Source organism: Cupressus sempervirens, chromosome 10 (genome assembly GCF_028749045.1).
Source record: "Cupressus sempervirens isolate cs-2001-9-10 chromosome 10, ASM2874904v1, whole genome shotgun sequence".
Lineage (NCBI taxonomy): Eukaryota > Viridiplantae > Streptophyta > Pinopsida > Cupressales > Cupressaceae > Cupressus > Cupressus sempervirens.
This window is the reverse complement of record NC_143127.1, coordinates 143,659,929-143,683,937: the sequence shown is the minus strand read 5'-3', so window position 1 is coordinate 143,683,937 and position 24,009 is coordinate 143,659,929. Positions and strand designations below refer to the sequence as shown.

At 35.7% G+C, this 24,009-nt stretch overlaps 1 protein-coding gene across 3 annotated transcripts in view; it reads right to left on the bottom strand.

Annotated features, from left to right (window-relative positions):
* Nucleotides 1-11,064: 11,064 nt before the first annotated feature.
* LOC149532991 (DHHA1 domain protein) overlaps nt 11,065-24,009 on the bottom strand; it is a 122,755-nt gene continuing 109,810 nt past the window's right edge. For 2 of the 3 annotated variants that reach the window (XR_016357282.1, XM_089805440.1), the window contains exons 6-7: nt 11,610-11,715; nt 11,065-11,283 (exon numbers count right to left, since the gene is read on the bottom strand). Coding sequence is in view for 1 of the 3 variants with exons in the window: in XM_089805440.1 (XP_089661566.1) it covers nt 11,206-11,283; nt 11,610-11,715 (184 nt within the window). In the remaining 2 variants the exon portion in view is untranslated. Of the gene's footprint in view, nt 11,284-11,609; nt 11,716-11,847; nt 11,876-24,009 lie in introns of all 3 variants that reach the window. The other variant, XR_016357283.1, reaches the window with a different exon arrangement.

The window sequence follows — 24,009 nt, the reverse complement described above, 5'->3', positions numbered from 1 at the left end:
AGAGTTATTCTGTAGAAAGATCTAGCAATATATAACCCTTCACACCATCTGGATAACCAACAAAGATACATTACTTGCTTTGAGGCTCCAAAGCCTTCCTTTTATTAGTAGGAGCGTAAGCCCATGCACAAGATCCAAAAATACGAAAAATGAGTGATCGATGGTTGCATACCTCTCCATGCTTGAAAAGGAGTTTTTTCCTTTAACATGTTTGTGAAAAGATTTGTTTTGAATATATGAAGCATAGTTGACTACTTCAGCCCATAGTTTTGATGGAAGGGACCTAGCATGCAACATGCAACTAGCTATCTCCTTTAAAGATTGGTTCTTCCTCTCAAGTACCCCAATCTATTGTACAGTATATGGAACTGTGTTTTGCAACTGTATTCCTGCATCATCACAAAGATTTTGAACATCATTGTTGACATACTCCCCACATTATTTGTGCTGAGGATCTTGACCAATTTTCCAGATTACTTTTCTGCATGGGCTTTGAAAAGCTTGAGATTCTCAAACACTTCAGACTTGTATTTAAGAAAGTATACCCATTTGTACCTTGAGTAATCATCAATGAATGTAAGAACATATCTTGCTTTTCTCATGGAGGGCTTAGGAAAAGGACCCATTAAATCATTGTTAAAAAGCTCTAGAGGAAAGGAGGCTCTCTATGAGATTCCCTTAGAAAACTTTTCTTCTGGATGTTTTCCAAGAGCACAACCTTCACAAATTCCATTAGAGAATTCCATGGTAGGCAAGCTTTTCACCATCCCCTAATTGCTAAGTTGTTGCATGTATCTAAAATTCAGATGTCCAAATCTTTCATGCCAAATTCTACTTTTGTCATTTGCATGTGTTAGAAGTAAAGTAAGAGAAAGTGTACAAATGCGATTGATGATTCACCTTACCAACAACAATTTTGGAGTTGTCTTGCATGTCATAGATGCTCATTGAATCTGATGTGAATTCAACTCTTCTCCTGGTTCCATTATGTGTCATTTGATACACAGAAAGTAGATTCACGTAAAGTTTTGGTGTATGCAGGACATTCTCAAAGCTTTCAATTCCAAGCTCTACCTTCCCAATTCTAGTTGTTTCTATAGGAGATCCATCTCCCATGAGAATAGGGGAACCAAAATATGGTTTCAAAGATGAAAGAGCATCTTTTGTGGTTGTCATGTGGTGTGAAGCTCCAAAGTCTATGATCCATGCATCTGAGGAAGAATGAATAGCTATCAATGCATGAGCACTGCCTTTAGTTTCTGGTGATTTTTCTTCCTGCTTCTTGGTACTCTCAAGAATAAGACCACCAAGATTATGTTGTTGAAGTGTCTACACCATGAGATCAATGGTTTTCTTCATGCATGATGATTTTGGATGGTACCCACAGTTGCAATAGGTGCACTTTGATTTGCCCTTTGTGTCCTCCTTTTCTTTTGAACCTGTAGACCCATATGAAGGTTTTGGATTGCTTTCCTTTCTTGGATCTAAATCCTTCTTCCATTTTCCTTTGGATTGTTGATTGGATTTAGAGTTATTCTTCCTAGTTGTATGCACAATGAGTGAATGAGCTTCAGAATTCTTCAAGGTACCCATCTTAATAAGCTTATCATGCTCATGTATTAGAGAATCAATGAAGGCATTGAGTGTGGGCATCTTCCAATTTGCTTTTCGTGTGAGTCTGATTGTGTGGAAAGAAGAAACAAATACTGCAAATTATGGACCCAACTTTGATAGAATGGCTAGAATTAACTTACTTTCTTCATTGGACTTATCAATACCACATCCTTTCAGTTGAAGCAACAAAGCTTTGAACTTTGTGAAGTAATCTTGGATATTGTCAAAACTCCTTGGATCTAATGAGATGAGCTCATTTTCAAGGATATGACCCTGCATTTCGTCTTGCTTTCCAAAGAGAGTCTCCAAGGTGTTCTAAACTTGGTTTGGATTTGTGCATGCCTCAACATGGAACAACGGTTCTTGAGATATAAACCAAATGCTTCATCCATATAGTTGAAGTATTTAGATTTCTCTACTGCTGAATTAGGTTCAACCTCTATATTCTTAACTATTCGAAGATGCCTTTACTCTGGAGCTAGAGTTAAATTTTAGGCTTCCAATCAATGTAGTTGTACGGTGTGAGAATAAAAGAGGCTGGAGAATCCTTTTTCAGATCTGATTTTCTATAGCTACAACCAAAGAAAATTGGATTTTTCATTTCCTGTAACCTGCTCTGATACCATGTAAAATTCACAGCCTCAACTGCATAGATTGACAGAGATGAAAGAAAGAAAACCAATGAATATAATGTAGAGAAGAACAGAGCAGCTAACAAAAACTAGAGTTAAAAAAAGAACAAAGTCGATCAAAATTACTTGACTTTTTAATTAATAGCAGCAATGAAAATTAATAAGAACAATTACAATGATTTTAAAAAGCCCTGCAAGGGTAAACCTCTTGTGTTTAACAGACACATCATCCAGTTAACCACATGTTAGAAGCAGTGAGCTTGGTTGCATTGACAAGCACAATGTGGGCATATAACTTGAATGTTACTACGCACAATTCTGGGCAGTAAACTGAAGTTTGAATTAATCAATGCCCAAATTGATGCACGTTGCATGGAATAAGTGTAGTTCAAATGAACCACTAACACTAGTGAGCTAAAAGCTTTCGTTTCTCCAAGGTTTAAGAAAGTCAGGTATACATGCGAGAAAAGGAATTGTATTTCTTCATAGTTGACATTATTCATGTCTAAATTATTAAAGATTTTGAGCTAGTTAATCATCACATGATATCTGAAAGTATTCTGGTTATCATTTGTTGATTATGCAGATTCAACAAAATCGTTGCACACAGTGGTCATGTTATGGTGTTCATAACTATTGAAGTGATCATCCATTTATCACTTCTCTCTCACAAGGATATTTCAATTGGTTATCAAGAGCAATAAATTAAATCAAATAAAAAATATTTAGAAAGGAAGAAGAGGATAAAGATGATAATAAGCTCTGTAATATGAATGTTTCTAGCCCATTTTGTAGATTTTGTACCTTAAAATGCAAGTTCATTATACAACTACCTACGACATTTAATGTAGTGGCTCCTAAATATTTTAATGCTAATTAAATACCAAAGAGGAGTCAAGGTTTTATACATTTTAACAACTTATAGTTTATTATCCATATTATTGAGAGTGGAATTAATAAAACTAAACTAAAATTTGATTCATGGTCTTATAAGAAATGTTTGACCCATAATTAAAAATATCAACTTTTTGAATGGTGAACGCTGCATTAATATAAATACAACTCAAAATCAGGTAGAATAGTTGAATGAAAAACTTGAAAACTTCATTAAATAAACTAAAAATATATAAATAACACTTGATGCTTTCTAATATTTTGCCAGAATTTTATTAAGCATAGTCAAAAAGCAATTTCTATGAAAAGTTTTCATCACTTATTTCATCTTGAACTAATTATATCAAACCCACATACACTGTGAATCTACTACTATAAGATATGATAGGCGTGATAGGTTAGTAGTTGTTTGTGAAGGCCTTCTAATTTTCTTCCATTTGGTAGAACAACTACTAAAACATATTTTTATGTAAGAGCTCATTTGTTATCTAGAATTAGAGTGGAATTGGGATTTGATGAATTTTGGAATTAATTTTTTTTATGCTTGTGTTAAAAAATGAAAATAGAATAGGGATTTGCTAATTCTCATTTACCCTAAAACCAATATTTGAAATTTCCACCTAAATAGATGAAATTTGGAAATGAACTCCAATTTCACTTAAATGAAAATTGTGGGTAAAGTAAAATTTAGCCTGCTATGCAATCAATTCTTGGTCCACACTGTGATTGACTTAAGCTTCAAATGTCATTCACTAACTGGTTGTTCAAATCAAAGTGGTATCAAAATATGCAAATTGATTGCATCTATTAAAAACCATTAAACTTGAAAAGGTTGTTGCCATTGCTTATTTGTCTTCTAATCCGTTAGGTGGCCTCACGCTCGTTCATTTCATTTAGCATAGACATAGAAAATGGAGAACTACTAAAAAAATTGACCTCTATTTTGAGCCTCTACAAATGACATTTAATAATGACATACTGAGTATTGTATAAATAGATAATGGATTTCCTTGTGGATAAAAGTATCCTCGAGCTAATTGTTTGATCATATTTGTTAGGCAATTTCATGATTTTAGAGGCCAAGTCACTAATTACAAGTGTAGTGCCTCTCGTGTTTGCAGTCTGAACCTTGTTGTATTTTGATTCGAGAGATACTTGATACTCTTGTTATGTTTCATTTGAGATAACCTAAGGGTCGGATGTTATACTTTGATTTCAGTATCATAGATGCTATACTGCTACGTTGTTTACTTTATCATATTTGCATGTTGATGTCATTTTGAGATGATAGTAGGTCTATGATGATATATGGGTATCTGGTATTTGGACATATCTTTGATTCTGTTATGTGATGGATTTTATGCTATAGATATTTACTTCATTCTTGCTTCATTATGTTTTATGCGAACGTGGGTGATGTAAATGGATTATATCAATATAATTGAGTAAATGGTTAAATTAGGTATTTAATGCATTTATTGTTTCAACTATGATATTATATGCAATTGCACTTGATCATGTGTTTTAGTGTGCAAGATTTATATCCCTGGCAGTGGCACATGGAGTTAGTGATTCAATTATTCATATTTACCAATGTCGTCCATGTATGTTTGACGTATCTTTCAAATGTTAAATTAAAACCCTCAAGTGATTTGTTAAATCCAGACTCATTTGCATTATGTGATTAGACTAGTGAGTGTGTTTGTGCATTTAGAGTTTCACATTATCACGAAGTTGTTAAGGCCTTCTGGGATTTTGGTTTTAGGGTTTTTGAGCTTTATTTAATTGATTTTTAATTTCTGGTCGCTTTGCCATAGATGAATTCCTATTACCGGGAATAGTTTATTTTTGTTTGAGTCGATTCAGAGTCTAGCTAGTCTAACTAGCTATTTACCCTAATTGATTATTCACTTGAAAAGTGAATAGGTATTGAAAGAGGAATTTAATTCCTATCTTCTCACTTTTGCAATTTGGAAAATTGAGAGCTTTTTCTGAAATCCTTTTCGCAAGGATCACATTTATGTTCATGGTGAAAGTTGCGGGCATGGGATCTTCGCAAGGATGAACTCATTGCATCTAGCTTGGGGAGACCTTGCTTTGTCGTGTATCTACGAATTATTTATTTTACCTAGTTGTTTTTTGTTTTAGCCCTTTCGGCTGTCAAGTAGGGCTTTCTCGTTTTCATGTTTTAGCTCCATTTATGGTTTTGTTTCTGGTAGTTGTTTTTTTGGACACTAAGAACTAGTGTTCCCCTCTGTTTCTATTTGTTAGTTTTGCCTAGTTAGTCAGGTATGAACATTTCCCCAATTTTTGGGATGAGGGTTTGGGATTTCACACCATTATGCTGGTCATTTTTGCATACAATGTCCAAACCCAAAGTTTATTAGATTTTTGAGGCTTTTGTTCCCTAAGCCCAAATGGGTTTTTATTTTGAAGTTTTCCAGTTTGGGATTTTTACCTCATTTTGCCTGCTGCCATGTTTTCTCGGGTTTTCTTGGCATGATGTTGGTCGTGGACTTGGATTATCCATTTGGATGTCAATTAGACCATTGTTTCTCTTTCATGTCGCATTGGGATGTGTGTCGCATTCATCTGCCCAAGCTTGTTTTCAGTTGAGTGATATTTTGCTTGTGTTCTCATCTAGTCCTTAGGTTATGATCTTCGTGATGGTGGTGTGCCACACACGAGCACATGCACGTACAATTGTCAGGTGACTTGCAAGGCCCGATCTCTTTCATGTCACATTGGGATGTGTGTTGCATTCATCTGCCCAAGCTTGTTTTCAGTTGAGTGATATTTTGCTTGTGTTCTCATCTAGTCCTTGGGTTATGATCTTCATGATGGTGGTGTGCCACACACGAGCACATGCATGCACAATTGTCAGGTGACTTGCAAGGCCCGATCTCATGTCTTTGTATTTCGATTGAGTTATGATCATTTGGGGTTGGGTTGCAAATATGCAAGCCTATGGGCACTCATCGTTGGATGAGCATGGGTAGGGTAGGGTAGCATTTGGAGGGGGTTTCTATCTCCGCAGCCCAGTGACTATTTGTTGAGGGTTGGCATGCTAAAGTTTTAATCAAGTGATAACTAAATAAAACATTGGATGGTAATAAAACTTAAGATAATAAAATGTTTCAGTGTGAGAGTCTTCTGTTGGGAAGTTGAGTCTGCACAGTTCCAAGCTTGGGCTTTCCAATGCCAAGTGACTCTCCATGATGTTAGCCCCTACATAGTAGCCCACTGAATGTTTGACCAGGACCTGTAATAATTGCATTGTCTCATTATCTTGCTTCCAGTAATCATTAATGTCTAACATGAGTATTTGCCATGGATGTTTGCTTTGTGTGTGTTTGTGGTTGGATCATTATCTCCATCAGCACGGTGGGAGTGCACCTACGGGTTTCCCATGGTTGGGAGGCATAGCTACCTATACCATTACTAGGGACCGATTTACAGAGACAGTTTATTGTCCTAGTGCGATCATTGCTAGATGTTTTCACTTGGTACTTCAAGTTCCGGAATATGTTTTCTTGTGATTTATGCTTTCATTGGAATGCTTGTATATCATATTTAGATGATGTTAGTTTATTGACGCATTCCCCTTATTATGATGTTTAGCATATGATTAGATGATGTTATCTACTTGGTTGGAGTATCTTTTACTTTTGGTTTAACATGTTAGATTTCCTATTGTTATGATGTTATTGCGTTTTAGTAGTGACATCCTTTTAAGACAACTTTGACTATCTAGTTGGCAATTTGGGATGTTATGTGTGGGGGGATGGCAAGGACCTTTAACGTTTCATGATGTTATATAACAATTAGGAGGAACTGTGTACTTAGCTCATTATTTTAGTATATTGTGATGTTGCTTTTAGTTCTTTCCCTTCACTACTATGTTAGATGGTTAGATGCAGTTTCCATCTCGTAGTTACTGTTCGAGTGTCTATGCCTCAACTGTGGATCCAATACTCCCTAGTGTGGAGGTTTTGACTTATTGTTTTATCCCTTTGTTTTTCCTTGGAGCATTTCTTTCTTTTCCTAGGTGACCATGTGTCAACATTGGGTGATACTTTAAAGTATAGCATGCCCAAAGAAGAAGAATCATGCGAGCGGGGCATCACACCAAGCATGTAGGGCACTTTAAAACCTAGCGAAAATTCCTTCCATGTCCACTTTTATTTCCATAATCACATCAAATTTTCTCGATATGGAGTCATATATTTTAGCTCGAACATGAGTGATTGGATTAGCTAAAAATAATAGGGCTCATATTAATTCATAAGAAGACATGCGATTTAACCTGCACTATCTCATATACAAGGAGGATATTATTAGCATTGTGTGGAAAATGACGGAGTTGTGATGGGGGCAAAATTGTTGATGTATTATCAAAAATCACTTCAATTCAAAGTCAACAAATGACACATGCCCCTATATTTTGATGTGCAACTACAAGTATCTTTGTAATTTGTGTACTCGATTCACCATTCAAATTGAAGGAAATGCATATAGTATCACTCTTCATCTGTTTTAGCATGATCAACAACTAAATTAAGAAAATGCATCTTCTCATTATGAATTCTAGGTGAACCAAATGGTCCCAACCATATTCCTAAAACTGTTCTCCAGATTTGGACAATTTTGGTGTTACTTAATTCCAACCAAATGGGTCCTAATATAACATTGTGCCCTTGGTATATCTATCTTTCTTAATTTTCTTACATCTATTACTACAATAATTAGTGCATAGAAGAAAACATAGAAACACAAATTATATAAAAGAACATAGTGCCCTTGAAATATCCTTCCTATCTCCTCCAATAAAAAGTAAACAATGGTTACAATTACCTTGCATTAGTATGTAGTTAGGGAATAATTCTTCATTTCTAGTTTCTAAACTAGGTCAATTGGGGAATAATCCTTCATTTCTACTTTTTAAACCAATGCAACCATCAAAATAATTATTTTGGTGTCCATCGTTTCTATGAAGGGGGAAATGTGAATCAAGGATGTAAACCCTAAGCTCATCACATAACCACACTAACACAACTCTAATAGGGAGTTGAGTTTCAATCCCAATTTAAAAGACTAGATCTAGAAAGATTGGTGCTAGCCGAATGAGAAAGGAGCACCAATACAAGCTAGATCTAGTGGGGTAGAATAGGGGAAAAGATATGTAACTAAAAAAGTGGATGTGTGTGCCTTTTAGATATGATTGTACACTAGTTGTGCCATCCATATCTGCTAAATAAAGTTGGATTTGGGCTTGAAATGTTGAGATTTGGAAAACTCAAAAATCATTTGGCAATCTGACAAGGGTGACTTCCATTTGCAAGGCTAACCTCTGCGGCCTTGTTTGTAAGGGTGACCTTTGTGACCTTGCAAGAATGCATCTGACATTGATTCTGATCTCACAATTTCGAAGAAAGTTGAAAAGGGCATATGAATTTGTAACATGTTCGTCAATTTGGGATCCAAAACCCACAATAAAAAGGGTTTTTGTTGTTGTTGGAGAGTTTGTCTTGGTCAAACCCCAGTTCAGGAATTAACCTTGAATTGAAATAATTGAATTGCAAAAATGTATAGTAAGTGTACGAATTCACCTTACAATAGTGGGATCTCTTGAATCAAATGCAATGAACTCTCTTTACCAATGGACTTGGATCAAGAATAAGGACGAATGGATGTAGAAGATGCCAAAAAGGACCTTGAATGGATTGACGAAGATCTTGGAGATAAACTCTTTCAATTGCTTGAATGCTCGAGTCCTTGATCTTCAATGGAGGAATTTGTTTAAAGGATGCTTGAAAACTTGAAAACTTGAGCACTCGATGGATGTGTGTGTATGAGATTGTGGATGCATGAAATGGAACAAATGGAGGGGTTCATAAATGGCTCGTAACTAACTCCCACAAGTCGAACCACCTAGAAGTTAACACCTTGGAACAATCTAGACACGAAACCTAAGCAATGGACCAAAAATAGGGCCTAGTGCATCCATGATTGGTCCAACAAGGGCACATTACGTCCCTTTCAACTAAGGCCTAGAGGCTTTTGTATTCCCTCGAGATCTCGAAATAGGTCCCAAATCTTGAAAATAAGGTGCAGAACTTAGAATATAGCCATTTCGATGTGGATAAGAGATTCAAAGTGATTGGATGAAGGAAAGGGAGAAATTGGATGGTTAGATCCTACCTCGAGCTTTACACCATAAAAATAGGAATTTTAAAGAGGATCAATTAGGTCATACCCAATTCCACCAAGAAGAAAAGAGAAAAAAAGGGAAGGAAAAAGGAGATATGCAAGGAGATGATGATCTTGCATTAAATAGGTGCTAAACCTTCATTAAATTGGAGTGCTTCCCATATAAGATGGTACAATATTAGAGATTAATCTATTAAAAATATATATTTATCTCTTTCAATTAATATGCACATATTCAAACAATTATTTCTATTGTTAGGATGTCCCTTTATCTATGTTGAGTTTATACCTACAATTTTAATCCAAACAATTTTGGTCCTTGTTGAAATAGTTAAAATAAAAACTTTATATTTATAATTAAATCACCGAGCACATTCAACATAGACTAATTGTTTCTAGGCGGCAAGGACTCCTGCTACATGCAACTCTTATTTAGTTATACATTCTATATTTTATTTTTATTACTGTATATTTGGTTTTAACATTAAAACAACAAAACAAGGGTATTGTCCCTTATAAAACCACACCCCAAGGACATTAAAACTACATAACAAAGAAACTATTGCCAACAAACTAGTAGAATGCCTAACAATCCACATCAAGAGTGGGTAGACAAGTCACTCACATCATGGGGAAGAGAATGAATGGCAATAGAATTATATTTCTTTGGTAGACTGATGACTATTTAGGCAACATTTCTAGAAGGGTCCCCACCACAAAGAGAGGGTGGAGGAACCCTCAAAGAGAGATTCAATATCACTTGGAAGAAAGTGTTGACAAAGTTGAACCTGGTCATCTCTATGAAATCAATAGCATCAACAATCAAAGAAGGGTTCATATCACCAAAGGGGGTTGTATCAACAAGAGGTGGAGTCAAATCCATCGAGTCAGAGGAGGCAAAATAAGGAGCACTATGCTTGAGGGAGACATCATCAAGTTGTAAATACACATCAGTGGAAGAGTCAGAGGCCAGGACAATCAAATGAGCATCATTTGCACCCTTCCACCAAGTGGTAGCACCTTTATGATGTGAGAGTGGATAATCAATAACCATATGACCAATAAAGAATCATTGCTTAAACTCCTATAATCCAACAATTAGGTCCATGGCCTATCCCTAATCATGAGAACCATTTCCCTTAGAAAAGATGTTGAGATATCAATGTTAACCAAGAAAGTAAAGGCATAGAGGTCCACCACAATTATAGCCTCATCTAGCTTTACTAAATTACCAATAGAGTTGTCAATGGCCTCAAAACAAGAGTTCTACCAGGAATGTAGGCGAGATTAGGGAGACAAATCCACATTGAACATACACTTAGTAGTTTTGTAAGAGGGTTAAAGGAGATTGTCCAAGGTTTGGTCGAAAGAGAGTGATCACCCCACACCCATAGATTGCTCAATACCAAATCATGTTCCTTAGCAAAAGTATTAGCAACAATAAAAAAATCCTTTACAAGAGGGAAACAATGAATGTTACCAAAGATTACAGATCAATAATCCATCACCAAACAATGTGGATTCAAGAGAGAGTGCTAGAAACCAACAAACTGTATATAGAGATTATATATTTGTTATCTATGCATATCAACCAAACAAAACACTATATGATATTAATAAATGAATCTAGTTCCACAAACAACTATCATAAAATCAACCTCAGGTTTTGTTGCTCCAAACATATTTGAATGAAATGTAGATGACTCCTCTAAAATACAATTCAAACTTTCAAGACATAATATTAAAGTTATAAGAATAAAAAGTATATTATTATTAGAATAATTTTGAATTAAATTACATTAAATTTGTGAAAAACTTTAACATTTAAAACGTACAAGAACCTTAATGCATAAATTTACAATTTCCATTTCTCAAATTCTTCCCTATTTATCATAAATGAGCTTGCATTCTTATGTCCACCACCTCCATAAAGCTGCATAGAAACACAATGATGCTTGTTTAAAAAATGTTGTCATAGTTCTCATGCTTATGAATACACTTTTTGATGTCTTTATTTTGAAAGGATTGAGCCAATTATTAGGAAGAAATACTATGTATTACAGTAAATTGATGACATTAAATGAGAGTTCATTGAGCTGCATTTGTGAATTATGGCTAATAGGGCTTTGAAACCAATTTCTAAATTATTCTTGCACTTATGGTTCTAGAATAATAATTAATCTATTTGAAATCACATATATTATAAAAAATTATTTCCTTTTTAAATATACATGATAACCTAGCTAATTTGACATGTACCTGAGAAATTTTTGTTGTGTCTTCAGAGCTAACACTACGAAGACTTATCTTTAAACTATCACTCTTATCTGATTCTTCAACATTGTAGACAACTGCTCCAATAGGCCTGCAACCCCAATAATTCTTTTGAAAATTGAAGATACAAATACAAATGTTGTTTAAATATGACGGATAAATGAACAATAAAAACATGCACCAATATTAAACAAAGTAAAAACTAAAACATTATAACTTTCACCTTACGTGGTTCAACATTTTGTTAACATCTGTAGGAAAGGCAAAGTATTCATCTCTTATTATTAACATCAATAAATACTTTTTATTCTCCCTATTTCAAAAAGCTATTTTCTCACATTAACATAGAACTTGTAGCTGAAGGAGAAGAGAAAAAAAAAAAAAGGGAATATGACTGGAAATGAAGAGTCCAACTTCACAACCGATCAAATTAAATTCAGAAGAGTTCATAAATTAAGAACATGTATACATTCTAAAAAGAAATGTGTATCAAATTTTAATTAGATAAATGCCAACTTTTAGAATTTGTACCTTCTCTATTTAGAATGCATGCCCATTCTTTATTAGAATAGGTATGTGTATGGTTTTGCTTAAGTTTTAGGTTGGAAGAGGCTTGGAACAAAAAGTATGTTGACATCTTAGAGAAAAACCAACTCTAAGGATATGGTTGATTATAAAGTCACTTTATTACAAAGTTATTTCAAAAAGGTATTTCCCATTTATCCCACATTGCTTATGCAAATGAAGTAGACTTCTTGGGGGACTTTATATTCTCTTGGCTGGAATGAGTTGGGGCATGCTTGGATGATATTATTATTATGCTATTGGATTTGTGGGAAATTTAATTATTGAGCTTGGAGGATGAAACCCCTCTTTGCTAGCATTCTCTTCGTTGTTGAAAGACAAAGTTGGGAGGATTATTGGGTATTTTCATTCAGGAAGCACAGTGGGATTTATTGGTGATTTTACACATGATTTAAGAGCTTTGAAGTTCAGGTTATACAACCATGAATAGTGTTTGTTGTAGTGGCCGTGAATAGTAATTTTGCTACAATGCACGTGAATAGTATTTTTGCTACAATGCCCGTGAATGGTGATTTTGCTACAATGCGCATGAATAGTGTTTTTGCTACAGTGCACATGAATAGTGTTTTTGCTACAGTGTTGTGAATAGTGCTGCTACAGTGCATGAACAGTGTTGCATTGAGTTTTCTTGCCCACTCTTGCTGGTTAAAAGTTGGGACGCTATCATTTCTTCTGCAGATCACTACTTCTAGGTTCCTTCCATCATACTGTTCATTTAAGGCATTGTAATTATTAAATACTAGTCTGAATATTTGATGCAGCCTATAAGGCAATTGTATGTAAACATTCTATTGCAAAAATCAATATTTTATCAACAAATACGAAGGTTCTAGACTTTGCATAGTTATTGTTGTATGTTGCCAAGTGTTCCTCAAAATGCCATGTTGAAAGTAAGACTATAATTGATAATACTTAGTAATATGCAAGTCTCCTCAAAAAACAAAAAAAGGGGTGTTACTACAATGGTATCAGAGCTTTAAGTCCTACTATCCTGTGGAAGCCTTACAGGGAATTTGGAACAATCGGATAGAGGGAAAAGTGTTTGACGAAATGTCAAAACACTAAAGTCAGAAATAAAACAGGTTAAGAATGTATGTTTGAGCATGCAACAGAGGCCATTTACTTATGTCATACCAGAGCAAGACAACAAATTTTCGGACTCACAGAGCAAGCACTCTAGTTCATCTGTGCAGGTGGACATAGAATCCAGTCATATAGACACAGAGGAGATATTCTTTGAAAAAGATAGTAGTATGGGTGACCAAGATGATAGGAATACAGGACTAGGTGGAGGTAGATACATACTTCTAGCTAAATCTAATGTCTGGGGAGGAGGCTATCAAGTATGCAACTATTCATTTGAATGGTCCAGCGCATGAGTGGTGGTACCATGGCATGGTAACCATGGGGCATAATCAGATCACATCTTATGAGGAGTTCACTAAGAGACTCATAGAAAGATTTGATACCAAAGATCCTGAGCTACAATTTAAGAGTTGGCATAGCTCAAGCAGTGGGGATTAGTTGAGACATACATCAGTGAATTTCAGAGGTTAGTTGTGTCAGTTACAAATATTTCAGAGCAGGGATTAATAGTGCTATTTATGGATGGACTCTCAGATCCCTTGAGAGGTTGGGTCAAGGGGCATGACCCAGCTACATTTCAGGAGGCCACCAAGAAGGTTTGTGACTTAGCACCTTCTTTTAGGAGCAGATTTCAGCATAGGAATTCACATCTGAAGAAGGATAAGGAAAAGGACAAAGATCTTTTCACAAGGATGCTCAGCCAAAAAGGGATAATAAGTTGGACAATGACACCCTGAATGAGTTAAGGAGGAAGAAGTTATGTTTTCATTGCAGAGAACCTTGAGATTTATCTCATAAGTGCCCTGTCAAGGCTAAGACAAATTAAATGGAGTATTTTTCAGCAGAGGAGTCACAGTTGGGGGGGAACAACACTCTGATTCAAAGGAGAGTAGCCCTCCAGAGGTGAATGGCATTCCTAAGGATGATAGGTCATTGGCACAATTGACAGGGGCTCAAAAGGTGATCACATTTAAGGTCAGGGGTACTATCCAAGGGTAGAAAGTGATTTCTCTCATTGACACTAAGGCTACATATAACTTCATTGATGCACGGTTGGTAGCTACGAGAGGTTTACAGATAGAGGAGCATGTTGGGTTTAGAGTCATGGTAGCTAATGGCGACAAATTATTATGCACTTAGAAGATATCTAATCTTCACATCAAGTTTAAAGATGGCTATGAGTTGGAGGAAGAGTTCTATGTGGTAGTCATGGAAGACTATGTATCATCCTCGACATGACATGGATGGCATCACTAGTTGAGTTCACACTCAACCTAGCAAAATTGGAGATGAGATTCCAGCATGAGGGCAAAACTGTTGTACTCAGAGGACTTTCAGATGGTAGTTGCAGGGTAGTCTCCCTGAGGAGCATGCAATGACTTTTTTGGCATAATGACATAGAGTGGGCAACATAATGTTTCACTATGCCAGCTTCATGAGAGCCACAGGGGAAGAGTCATCCACCAGATATCCAGGAGATACTTGACAGACACACTAAAGTTTTTGGCGAGATTCCACATGTGATTCCTCATCACAAGGGGATAGAGTATGTTATTGAGCTCAAGGAAGGAGCCAAACCAATTATGATTACTCCTGATCGTCATCCTAAGAACCACAAGGATGAGATAGAGAAGGCAATTAAGGAGTTGTTGGAGATGGGGCACATTAGGCCTAGCAAAAGCCCTTTTTCTTTAGCAATAGTTTTGGTAAAGAAGGATGGGACAATGCGCATGTGCATCGATTATAAGGCACTGAATAAGAAAACAATTAAAAAGAGGTATCTCATTCATAGGATTGATGAGCTGGTTAATGAGCTACATGGGGCATGCTTCACCAAAATTGATTTATGATCCAAATACCATTAGATTCGGATGAGAGCAGAAGACATCGAGAAGACAGCCTTTTGATGTCACTATGGCCACTTTGAGTTTATGGTTATGCCATTTCGGCTAACCAATGCACCCACTACATTTCAGAGTTGTATGAACCAAGTATTCAGGAGGTAATTGAGGAGATTTGTCTTGGTCTTCTTTGATGACATCTTGGTCTTCACTAAGACCTGGGAGGAGCACTTACAACATCTAGAGGAGGTGTTATCTACTCTAGAGAGAGAGTCATTGTATGCCAAGGAATCTAAATGTGAGTTTGGCATAACCGAGCTTCTTTACCTTGGGCATATCATTAGTGCAGATGGTGTTCGAGTTGATCCCAAAAAGATTCGAGCTATTATGGATTGGCCTACTCCCACAAACCTCACACAACTTAAGGGGTTCTTTGGTTTATGTGGTTTTTACAAGAGGTTTGTTAGGGGATTCTCACAAATTGTTGCACCTTTGATGAATCTCACCAAGAAGGGGGCCTTCACATGGACAGAGGTAGCACAAAGATGTTTTGGCCACTTCAAACAGGTAATGTCATCTTGTCCAGTTCTAGCTCTACCTGATTTTACGAAACCATTTGAGCTTCAATGTGATGCTTTAGGAGATGGGATAGGGGTAGTATTGATACAGAAGAGACACCCCATTTCTTTTGAGAGTAGGAAGCTTTGAGGAGTTGAAAGGAGCTATTCTATCCAAGATAGGGAGATGTTGGCCATAATGCATGCGTTGGCCAAATTCCAATCTTATTTGGTAGGTGGGCGTTTTGTGATCAAGACTGATCACAATAGTATTAAATACTTCATGGGCTAGCGTGATCTTAATGACCAGCAGCAAAAAAGGGTTACCAATTTGCAAGCTTATGACTTTGACATAGAGTTTGTCAAAGGTAAGAAAAATGTGGTGGTTGATACTTTATCTCGGAGACCCCACTTATGTGCTTTGGTAGAGGTTTCAACAGATTGAAGAGATTGGATTGCAACGGAGTATGCAGGAGATGATTAGGCTTTTGGAATAGTTGCGAGCACCATTCAAGATGACAGGTATGCAGTGTTGGATGGGTTGATCAGATTTGAGGACATGGTTTATTTGATCCCTACATCATAGTTTAGAGAGGAGATTTTGAGGGCATTTCATGATGCACCTATAGTTAGGCATCCAGAGGTCTTCAAGACCTACAAGTAGATCCAAGAGTGGTTCTCATGGAGAGGGCTCAAGGATGATGTTTAGAGGTATGTCAAGGAGTGTGTTGTTTGTCAGTAGAATAAGGGAGAGCACATGTTTCCTACAGGTTTACTACAACCCTTGCCCATTTTGGATGGGAAGTGGGAAAGCATTTCTATGGACTTCATCACTGGTTTACCACAAGTGCGAGGAGAGATTGCACCTATGTGGTTGTAGACCACTTGACAAAATTCACTCACTTCTTTGCTATTCCATCCACTTACACAACAACACAAGTGGCAGATCTTTCTTCAGAGAGATATTCAGATTACATGGGCTGCCTAGATTCATAGTCAGTGACTGGGATAGTAAATTATGAGTATTTTTTGGCAAGAATTGTTTAAATTGTGTGGTACAGATCTTACACCCAGCACTAGTTACCATCCACAGACATGGGTAGACAGAGATTGTGAATAAATGGATGGAGGGATATTTGAGAAACTATGTGAGTGCTCAACAGAGAGCTTGGGTCAAACGGTTGCATATGGGAGAGTAATGTTATAATACCATGTATCAAATGTCCATCAAGATGACTCCTTTCATGGCACTGTACATGGTTATGAAGCACCTAGCTTCATTGATTTAGTTATGGGGGACAACAAAGTGCCCAAAGCTAAAGACTTATTGCACGATAGTCAGGATATCTTGAGAGTGCTCAAGGAGAACATACAATAGGCTCAGAATCAACAAAAGTTGTATGTTGATCAGCACAAGGTAGAGCATAGTTTTGAGGTAGGGGATATGGTTTATTTGAGGCTACAACCATACAGACAATCAACTCTCAAGAAAAGCAGAGCTGAGAAGCTCAAGCCTAGGTTTTATGGCCCCTATAGAGTGATTCGCAGAGTGGGTGAGGTCGCCTATGAGATTGAGCTTCCAAAGTGCAGTCGAGTACATAATGTGTTTCATGTGTCAAGACTTAAGAAAGCCATTGGTCTATGAATAGTGCCTTCTGTAGATTTGTCGTCGTTGGATGAGGAGGGGAAGCTTGTGTTGGTCCCTAAAACTATTCTATATACTCGAGAGAGGACTCTTAGGAATAGGGTAGTTAAGGAATACTTGGTTAAGTGGAGAAACATGCCAAAGGACGACGCTACTTGGGAAAAAGAGCAGGTATTGCAGCATCTAGAATGTAATGACCCTTTTTAAGCTATACCTCAAATTGCTCTTGGTTCCGGTTTAAAGATTTCAATATTCACTTTATATTTGGAAACTATGTGAAAATTTTAATTATCTATAATAAAATCCAACCTTTAAATAATGTACATATGTATATATTAGATAATTTGTAGGTGTGATAAATTATAGTTTCCAAACTCCCCTTATTATAGTCAACTTAATGTTCTTCTCCTATAAATAGTTGTGACTTCAATATTTCTCTCCTATCGATTAATGATCAATAATGAACTGGATTGTTGTATTAAAAGAATGATTCAGGCATCACGTACTGTCTGATGTGGTTGTTCTCGCACAGTAGATTGCGGATTGGTTGTCGCTTGTATGACTTCGATGCCTCAGATCTTCTTCCTTAATCACCTTAATCATAGTGCATTGATTTCAATGCAATTTTGTTATTCTTGATGTTCGTCGATATTAAGACTTGTCTTATGTTTTCATTTCTCCTTCCACGTGGGTTTTATGTTGATGGTGCTTTATTCATTTACCGAACCGATTTCTTCTTCTCCGATGAATGAGATTTGAGGGTGTTCCACGTCGTTATAAGGCTGACAATGCTTGTACTTCCCACGCTTGACCTGCTTGTAATTCTGATGACTGCAGAACATTGATTCCACTTTCTTGCTCGATTTACCTTTGTTCCCTATATTCAATGCCGATATGGACTGTGTTATTCCCCTCCTTCGAAGTCCTCCCTCACCCTTAAATAACGCTAGTTTCGGCTGAGTAAGGGGACACGTCCCAATTTATATTTTATCAATAGTTTATTGAATGCGTTATAATGCTTTAGTTATGCATGTTAACTAGATCTATGTTATCAATGGCTATTAAAATAATTTATAAGAGCCATATTATATTTAATTGAAAAGTATTTATAGCTTATGATAAGGATACTTATAATATAATTTATAAGAGTTATATTATATGATATCATATATTGTTATTATTATTTATGTTATTTAAGATATTAAAATATTTATTATTTTTTTAAATATATATTTATATTATCATTTTATATTAACAATCATACCATTAATTATATTGATTAATTATTAATCAATTTATAGTGCTTATATTCAAATGTGATAATATTATAATCTTCTTTGGTTTCATAATATGATTATTTATTTATTATTTTTCTTAATTAAGATCATTATCTAATATATTATTCAAATATGCATATATCCTTAAATTTGGGCTCATGACAAGTCCGCCCCTCTTGAATTTGCTTGTCCTCAAGCAATAATCGTTTTCATATTTGTTCACCTTATATAACAAAATTGACTACTAGATCCTATTCAAATTTTTACTTATAATATTACTTCATTCTATTCTATAAAGAGCCACACATGTAGTATATATTTGAATGCAAAGTATACATATGAATGTATGAAGACACAAAGAAAACACGAAGCATACACATTGATGCATGAAGACATGAAGTAGACACGATGTAGACGCATCATACATAACCTTGATTAGATCCTAAAATTAATTATGCGCACTGGCTATACTTCTTCATTAGGCTTATGAACCCTACAACCACAAAATAAGCATCAGTACATGTATATAAACATATATAAGCTTCAAAGAAATTTGAATAATAATAATAAGTTAATCCAAGCCAGTTCCATACTAAGCCCAAGAGCGGAACTTTGGCCCCCTTGGCCCCGGTGGTGGGTGTTAGGCATCCACACAAGGTGGTCTACTTAGTGGATTGCTTGTTTGGCTAGAAAGGTTCTTGTGAAAAGTAGTCATCACTATCTTTCCCTTAACTAGCACTACAATAGGGTGTCCTAAACACTCTCTCTTGATTGCAAACTCCATAGGAAAGTTGATAGGGTGCCCTTACTATCTTCCCCTTAACTAGTACTACAATAGGGTGTTCTCCCCTAATTGCAGACTCCATAGGAAAGTGGTGGGATTCCCTTACTATCTTCCCTTTAACTAGTAATGCAATAGGGTATCATAGCAGCTCTTCCCTGATTGTAGACTCCATAGGAAGGATGGATGCCCTTATAGTCTTTCCCTTAATTGATACTACAATAAGGTGTCTTAACAGACCTCCCTTAATTGCAGACCCCATAGGAAAGTTAAATATGGTCTTTCCCTTAATTGATACTACAATAAGGTGTCTTAACAGACCTTCCTTAATTGCAGACCCCATAGGAAAGTTAAATATGGCCTTTCCCTTAACTGATACTACAATAAGGTGTCTTAACAGACCTCCCTTAATTGCAGACCCCATAGGAAAGTTAAATATGGCCTTTCCCTTAACTGATACTACAATAAGGTGTCTTAACAGACCTCCCTTAATTGCAGACCCCATAGGAAAGTTAAATATGGCCTTTCCCTTAACTGATTCTACAATAAGGTGTCTTAACAGACCTCCCTTAATTGCAGACCCCATAGGAAAGTTAAATATGGTCTTTCCCTTAACTGATACTACAATAAGGTGTCTTAACAGACCTCCCTTAATTGCAGACCCCATAGGAAAGTTAAATATAGTAGGGTTTCTATATAGTCTTTCCCTTAACTAGTACTATAATAAGGCGTCTTATAAACCTTCCTTGATTGTAGACTCCATAGGAAAGCTACTTGAAATCCCTAAATTATTTTTTTAAATAATCAACTTTACATCATTAATTAGGAAAATTTACAATTTCATATTTTTAACTATGGTTGCACTTCCTCGAAGCTCCATCTGTTCCCTTGATCATATCTCATCTTCTTCGGTGATGTTCCTTCTAATTCTGGGTCGAGTATTTCCTCTATTCTATGAACTTGGCTTTTCTTCCCGCATTTATGTCCTGGTTCCCATGATTCCTTGCATTTGAAGCATAAATTCTTCCTTCTTAAGTCTTCTCATTGTTTTTGAGCTTTCTCATCTTAGCATAGGTGACCTTTTTCAAAGTCCTCACCACAGTGAAAACATTTTCTTTTTGGGGTTTCTTGCTTGTGCTTTTCATTTGTACCGTGGAATGGTTTGCTATGGTTGTTTGAAGGTCTACAACTTGATGATGAAATTTCTAATCTCAAAGCTGTTTCAATGGCATCGTCCAAAGATGTTGGTTTAAGAGCACTAACCAACCCTCTTAGTGAATCTTTTAATCCTTCCACGAACAAGTAAGTGAATCTGTCATTATCTACTCCTATAACTCTGATTGAGAGTTTTTGGAATTCGGTTATATAACCTTCGACTGATCCTTGTTGCTTGATTTGAGTCAACTTTCTAAAGTCTTCTTGAGGGTGCTTTCTATCAAACCTTTTAATGAGTTTTTGAGAGAATTCTTCATAAGAAGTAATATTTTGGTGTCCTTGAGTAACAAGGCCATGATGCTACCAATCATGTGTCGTGCTTTCTAAGTGAAGGATCGCAAATTGAAGTGCATCCTCTTCTGTCATTGGGCTAAGGGTAAGATAAGTGTTCAATTTTTGTAGCCAAGCATGTGCAGTGGTCTTTTCCGATGCATCAAAATTTGGAAGTGTTACTTTATTTAATTTGCTTTTAAGATCTTGATTTTGCAATCTTCTTCCTCTCCTGGGAGTTTCTTGCCTGTTGGCTTCACAAAATTCTCTAAATGTTACTAGCTCTCTGATTTCTGGTTCAAGACTGGCATAAGCTCTCGCATTCTCAATGGCATTATTGGTTGTTCGTCCCTCTCCTTCCATCGAGGGGTCCTCCTGAGGTAAGAAAGGGGGTTTGGGCACCCGAGATGATGAGGCTCCATTATTTTCTAAGTGGTTTGAACTTATGTCTCTTCCACTAGCATTGTTGTTTCTTAGATTGTTTATGGAATTTCCCATGTTTTGCAATGCTTGAAGGAGTGCTTTGTTTGAATTCTCCATCTGCTCTGCTAGAGTTTGATTTGTTTGTTCCGTAATGTTCCTAAGTTCGTTAGATATTTGTTCATTCATCTTTGCTCCTCTTGTCATTTACTATATTTTCAGGATGGCAGGATTAGGCTCTGATACCAATTGTAATGACCCTTTTTAAGCTATACCTCAAGTTGCTCTTGGTTCCAGTTTAAAGATTTCAATATTCACTTTATATTTGGAAACTATGTGAAAATTTTAATTATCTATAATAAAATCCAACCTTTAAATAATGTACATATGTATATATTAGATAATTTGTAGGTGTGATAAATTATAGTTTCCAAACTCCCCTTATTATAGTCAACTTAATGTTCTTCTCCTATAAATAGTTGTGACTTCAATATTTCTCTCCTATCGATTAATGATCAATAATGAACTGGATTGTTGTATTAAGAATGATTCAAGCCTCACGTACTGTCTGATGTGGTTGTTCCCGCACAACAGACTGTGGATTGGTTGTTGCTTATATGACTTCGATGCCTCAGATCTTCTTCCTTAATCACCTTAATCATAGTGCATTGATTTCAATGCAATTTTGTTATTCTTGATGTTCGCCAGTATTAGGACTTGTCTTATGTTTTCGTTTCTCCTTCCACATGGGTTTTATGTTGATGGTGCTTTATTCATTTACAGAACCGAATTCTTCTCCGGTGAATGAGATTTGAGGGTGTTCCACGTTGTTATAAGGCTGACGATGCTTGCACTTCCCACACTTGACCTGCTTGTATTTCTGATGACTACAGAACGTTGATTCCACTTTCTTGCTCGATTTACCTTTGTTCCCTATATTCAATGCCGATATGGACTGTGTTATTCCCCTCCTTCGAAGTCCTCCCTCACCCTTAAATAACGCTAGTTTCGGCTGAGTAAGGGGACACGTCCCAATTTATATTTTATCAATAGTTTATTGAATGCGTTATAATGCTTTAGTTATGCATGTTAATTAGATCTATGTTATCAATGCCTATTAATATAATTTATAAGAGCCATATTATATTTAATTGAAAAGTATTTATAGCTTATGATAAGGATACTTATAATATAATTTATAAGAGTTATATTATATGATATCATATATTGTTATTATTATTTATGTTATTTAAGATATTAAAATATTTATTATTATTTTTTATATATATTTATATTATCATTTTATATTAACAATCATACCATTAATTATATTGATTAATTATTAATCAATTTATAGTGCTTATATTCAAATGTGATAATATTATAATCTTCTTTGGTTTCATAATATGATTATTTATTTATTATTTTTCATAATTAGGATCATTGTCTAATATATTATTCAAATATGCATATATCCTTAAATTTGGGCTCATGACATAGAACTGAGATTGCTTGAGAGAAAGCAATTTCAAGGGGGGCGAACTGTAATGTTCCCTACTTAATGTGACTATCAGGGTCAATAGATTAGCCTATGACAAGAGCTTCGGTAGGCTAATGGAGTGGTTAGGGAGCTCATTTGGCAATATTTTCAGGAGTTACTAACTTTAGTAAGTCAATGGGAATTAAGTGATATGGAAATTTTAGGTGTTTGGCTTGGTATATTTAGTTGAGCTCTTTCCAACGAGCTATCATACATGATATTATGAGTTCGATTCTTATATAATTTTAATGTCAAAGTTAATTTACTTTATTATAAAGTGATAATTAAATTAAAAGACTTATCAATTAAGTCACTTTATTATAAAGTTATTTTAAAAAGGTATTTCCCATTTATCCTACATTGGTTACGCAAATGAAGTCGACTACTTGGGGGACTTTATATACTCTTGGCTGGACTGAGTTAGGGCATGCTTGGATGATATTATTATTATGCTATTGGATTTCTGGGAAATCTAATTGTTGAGCTTGGAGGATGAAACCCCTCTTTGCTAGCATTCTCTTCATCGTTGAAAGACATAATCAGGAGGATTATTGGGTGTTTTCATTTAGGAAACACAGTGGGATTTATTGGTGATTTTACACATGATTTAAGAGCTCTAAAGTTCAGGTTATGCAACCATGAATAGTGTTTGCTACATTGTCGTGAATAATAATTTTGCTATAGTGTGCATGAACAATATTTTTGCTACAGTGTGAATAGTGTTTTTGCTACAATGTGCATGAATAATGTTTTGCTACAATGCATGTGAATAGTATTTAGGCTACAGTACGCGTGAATAGTGTTTCTGGTACAGTGCTCGTGAATAGTGACTTTGCTATAGTATGCGTGAATAGTGTTTTTGCTACAATAACGTGAATAGTGCTGCTACAATGCATGAACATTGTTGCATTCAGTTTTCTTGCCCACTCTTGCCAGTTAAAAGTTGGGACATTGTCATTTCTTCTGCAGATCACTACTTCTAGGTTCCTTCCATCATATTGTTCATTTTAGGCATTGTAATTGTTAAATACCAGTCTAACTATTTGTTGCAACCTATAAGGCAATTGTATGTAAACATTCTATTGCAAAAATCAATATTTTATCAGCAAATACAGAGGTTCTAGACTTTGCATATTTATTGTTGTATGTTGCTAAGTGTTTGTCAAAA